Source organism: Poecilia latipinna, unplaced genomic scaffold, assembly GCF_001443285.1.
Source record: "Poecilia latipinna isolate Pla-1442-1.1 unplaced genomic scaffold, P_latipinna-1.0 Scaffold5391, whole genome shotgun sequence".
NCBI lineage: Eukaryota > Metazoa > Chordata > Actinopteri > Cyprinodontiformes > Poeciliidae > Poecilia > Poecilia latipinna.
The window spans coordinates 6,551-11,436 of NW_015118007.1; the positions used below are offsets into that span (position 1 = coordinate 6,551).

The 4,886-nt window shown below is 41.9% G+C and overlaps 1 protein-coding gene across 1 annotated transcript; it reads left to right on the forward strand.

Moving 5' to 3' along the window:
• Positions 1-6: 6 nt before the first annotated feature.
• On the forward strand, positions 7-4,555 carry LOC106943512 (laminin subunit alpha-3-like; the record flags this gene model as incomplete). Its single annotated transcript, XM_015026816.1, has 8 exons — positions 7-434; positions 914-1,024; positions 1,357-1,469; positions 2,660-2,743; positions 2,826-2,929; positions 4,068-4,112; positions 4,187-4,329; positions 4,445-4,555. Coding segments are annotated over exons 1-8 (903 nt in total), but the record flags the coding sequence as incomplete, so codon positions are not given.
• Between the last annotated feature and the right edge of the window lie 331 nt (positions 4,556-4,886).

A 4,886-nucleotide genomic window follows, 5' to 3' on the forward strand; every position in this document is an offset into this window, starting at 1 on the left:
TCTCTCCTGCTTTCATCTCGCTTCATTCAATTTCTTCATTATCCACTGCTTTCTTGAACAAATTCATGCCTGCAAGTGTGGCCACACCTCGGTGAACTTTGAACCTAAACTTATTTTCACCCCGAAAAGCTCCAAGGTTCACTTTCTGCAGCGCGTAGCCTGCAGTACAAAGACACACATTGCTCTTAAGAAGAAGGATTTCTGCACAGCTCGCCTAATGAGGCGAAGCTGAAAGACGCATAATGAAGCAGAAAGCGCCTTTGCTATGCTTTGCACTGTGGTTGTTTTTCTCTTTTGCTCCAATTTGCCTTTGTGCTCAGAGCAATTCAAAAGGCTGGCACGACAGAGACACTCGGTGGCTTTGGAAGAAAAGTGGCACGAAAAAGTTCTGTGATCCCTCCGTCAGCGACCAGACAGCAAGTGCTGTCCCCGAGGTAAATCGGCAAATTTAGAGGTTTTGTCTGGAAATGTGATGCGTGCTGAGGTTAATGGGGTTTTATTTTTATAATCTGAAATGAAAAGACGTGACTTGCATTCAAATTTTAGAGATTGTAGCCATATTTTGTGCCAGGCAGTGAATGAACACAATTCTGTAGCTTGAATATTTCAGTACTTATAGTTACACTAAAAAAAAAAAAATCCCCACCCATGGCATATTTAGATTTTAAATGGTTTATTTTCAATGGAGAGGATGTCTCTGATAGGAAATAAGACAGATATGTCTCAAAGGAAGACAAAACAATGCAAGAGCAAACTGTAAATCACCCATCTAGCCACATTTAATGAAAAGGTGTAATGTCAGAATTGCTTACAGAGAAATCCAGCACTCCTTATAACTTTCCTCACCAGCTCACCTCAGTCTTGCATGTGAAATGAACCAGGTCATGCAGCTTTGTTTTGTCTTGCATGAAAGTGCAGCCCTGGCTTCTACAGAGAACGAACAGGACCAAGTAAGGGACGGTGTGTGCCATGCCGCTGCAACGGACTTTCTGATTTGTGTGATGCACAAACGGGGAACTGCATGGTCGGTGCTTCAATACACGTCCAGTTGAAACCGGATATATGCAGTTTAAAAAAAAACAGTTATCTATGATAATATCTAAAAAAAACATGTTCTCACTAACTTTTCTTAAATGTAGCAAATGGAAGTAATTTTGTTTAATTCTAACTAAACAAAAAAAAAAACTTTGTTCTGACATAGCTTCAGACAGTGAGAATTTTTTTTTTTGTTTTTATCCGTTGTACGTAGATATCTGGTTTCAAGCGTACGCTCACAAGCAAGGTGCAAAATGCTTCATCGTACTGTAAGGCTGTCACTTTTGTGGGAAAAATATGTTTTGTCTGTGTGACCTCCAGAACTGCCGGTTTGACGCCGTGGGGGATCGATGTGAGCGGTGCAGGGAAGGTTTCCACGGACACGCCCCCAACAGGACCTGCCGAGCCTGTCCCTGTCCCTCCACACACAACAAGTCAGCATCTAATGACCAACATTACAGTTACAGTGGCTGTACAAAGTGAACACACACACACACGCACACACACATGCACACATACATACACTTGTTAACATTTAAAGTTTGTGACATGACAAACGAGACAATCGCAGGGTTATTCAACTCAAATCTGTAAGGAAGAAAACAATGGCAGACAAAACAACAGCAAAATGCTACAGTGACCCGATACGCAACCTTAATAAAGCAACTTTTGATTCAGCATTCATAGTTAATCCGATTACAATTAAATAAAGTTCAGATGTCATAGTAGGATTTTTCCGCCGTTTTCTCAGATGCAGTTTTTTTTTTTAAGCTGAAGTCACGGTTTGCCGAGAGCTCAAAGGATCAACAATAATCTCATCGTGGAATTCAAGAGTTAGGAGAATTTTTCAAAACATTCTTTTGTGTTAATATAAATCCTTTGGTAGCTAGAGGACATGCGGGAGAACAATGACGGTATGAAAAATGGATTGATCTCTAATATAATGAGAATACAGGAGGGAAGGTGCAGCGACACTGAAGTCTGTTAGACAAAAGCCTAAAACATGTGAAATCTCCCTAAAGCTTTTGAGATATCCTATGAAATTGCATATATACATTTTCGGTTCATTTTCACAAGGTATTTTGGACAAAAAGGACTGATGTTCACTAAAATGAACACCATAACCACACTGAAGCAGGGTGGTGGCAGCATCATTCTCTGTGGTTACTTTACTTAGAGGTAGTCAGATGTCTGCTGTGAAAGCTGAAGATGATTTTCTGTCCTGACTTATGTCAAAAATCAACAAAACAAAGATCTCGTGAAAGGAAAATGAAAGTTTTATGATTCCCTGTTCGGGTTTCAGATGTCAGTCTAACAGAAAATCTGTGGGGTCGCCTGAAGAGGGCTGTGAGCAAGAAATGCCCTCAGAATCTGACAGATTCAGACGACTTCCCCAAGGAATCTCTGCAAAATGCTGTCAGGTCAAACCGCATGATGCCGACAGACTCTGAAAACTAATCAAAAGCTTTTAAGAGTGTGAATACAAGAGCAGTCGCATTGTAAATGATCTATGTCACTGTACCAATGCCAACAGTTTATAATGCTCTGTTATAGGTTCTAGTTTCACATATTTTTATTAACATGTTTGTATATTTTGAATACGTTTTTTTTTTCACCCCTGCAGTTTTGCGGTAGCCTGCCTCGACGTCAGCCCAGGAGTTGTTGAGTGTTTGTGTAAAAGAGGCTACAGTGGAGCTCGCTGCGAGAGGTGAGGCACAAACTCGGTATTTAAACAATAATCATCTGAACTTTACTATCTTACACTGTATACAAACATCTTCACATTGAAGGTGTGCATTTGGCTACTATGGTAACCCCATGGTGCCTGGAGACACCTGCAAACCCTGCAGCTGCGCAGACAGCAGCTTAAGCGGCTGTGACTCTCTGACTGGAGGTGAGTGGGGACAAATTTTAGCTACGAAAATCAGATTTGAAGTAACAACATGACATCTAAAGATGTAACCAGAGCCAGCACCTTTTACACATCGACACCCCTAGAAAATTTGTGTAAACGGCCCTTTAATGTTTTTTTTTTTTTTTTAGCGCTTTTCGTTAGTTGGGAGTGGAAAACACTTTTAAGAGACAATCGTTTTTGAAAAATTGCTACCATTATTGGCAATTTCTGTCACTGAAATGCAACTAAAGTATTCTTGAAATCTAAATTTCAACATTTTGAAGTTCTTCAGAGTGTCCGATTCACAGTTCATCAGTCATTTGTAAATGTGGCGCAACATGTAGAGGCCACGTCTCTTTCAGCTGTGGCCACAAGGCTGGATGAGGAGTCATATTTATCTTATCACAAGACGGACAGGGAGGTAAAATGAAATCTCAGAGGCTCACTGTTGGAAAACTACAGCAAAAAGTTAAATATTTTATAAATATAACAAGTACTACCTTTCTACAAGCTAACTGCTTATTTGGACGGTGTCCCCTTCGTCTGAGCCCTGTTTTGAGTCATGATTGCAACTGGGATGGACCCAGATGTAGGTTGAAATAAAGCAATTTAGTTTAAAAAAATTAAAGAAATAAGCAACTTATAGGAACACAGGCGGCCGGATATGGACTACTGACGTAAACGGAACGAGGTAGCAGAGGGAGCGAGTAGCAAATAATGAAAATCCAGGAACTTAAACATAGAGGAGAGGTGTAAATGACAGAGCAACCCAGAAAAACTACCCAGAAGCAATAAAATAAAAATAAATAAAAAATAAACAAATAAAAAAGGAATGAACTGACCTTAACTCAGTGGCGTTGAAGAGCCGGAGTCCGGACAGGTTCAGGTACCTCTCTGTTTTAACAACATGGCATTATGACAGCTGCTGCAACACCAGGAGAATTTGAATAATAATAAACGACCTGTTGTAATACTAAACTATTTCCAACTCTTGTCAATCAAGATTACACCGTCAGGTGTTTGCAGCTCCACCAAGGACTTTATTCAGCAGTCCTTTCAGGCTCAGTGGTGCTTTTAGTGTCAGATTAAGTGGCCCTGATGTGATGCAAGCCACCTTATCGTCTCATCCCTCTGACAGAGTGCGCCACGGGGGCTAACGGCAGCGGCGGCGATCCCTGCCACGGCAAGTTAACGCTCAGAGTTCATTTTACAGTTTGGACGTGAAGAGTCGACATTAAAGCCCGTGTTTTGTGACAGGATGTGACAGCTGTGCTTGTGCTCTGCTGGTGGACTTGGAGAAAGAGGACGGTGGAGTGGCTCTGCTGTGTCAGCTGGTGCTGAACATTACCGCCGGCCTCCCCGGGCTGAGCCTGCTGGAGGCTGATGCCTCGCAAACAAAGGTACGGGCTCATAAAACATTTCCTACAGGAGTTCATACCACGGCCATTTTTTTTTCCCCCATTGCGCTGCAATGTTCTCCATGAAACTGGGCGCATTCGTCTCCATCATTACCAGCTTCGGGTTGATGGATACAGCGGTGCTGTGAGGTGGCTGGACCCAAACGTGGAGCAGCTCGAGGCGGACATCGCTCTGGTCGGAAATGACCTGACTCGCCAAAATAATGAGGTACCAGTGGAGAAATTTGGCAGTCAGAAAACTGGATTTGAATATGTTCCAAATGTAGCGGATTTTATTTGACATTAACCCAGCTGAGGTCTGTTGTCTTGGAGGACATACAGTATACAACCAGGCATTGTTGGGGGCTTGCTAATGTTCTTGTGCTGGCAAAGATATGTTTAATGTGTACTGGAGAGTGGAATACATATATTTAGGCCCGAGCAGCTAAGCGCTGCGAAGGCCTCTTGAAATTGTGCTGTTTATTATTATTATTATAGTTCTTGTGCCAAATGAATTGGCTTTTTGGGGGTTTTATCATATTCAAAAACTCACCAAACTT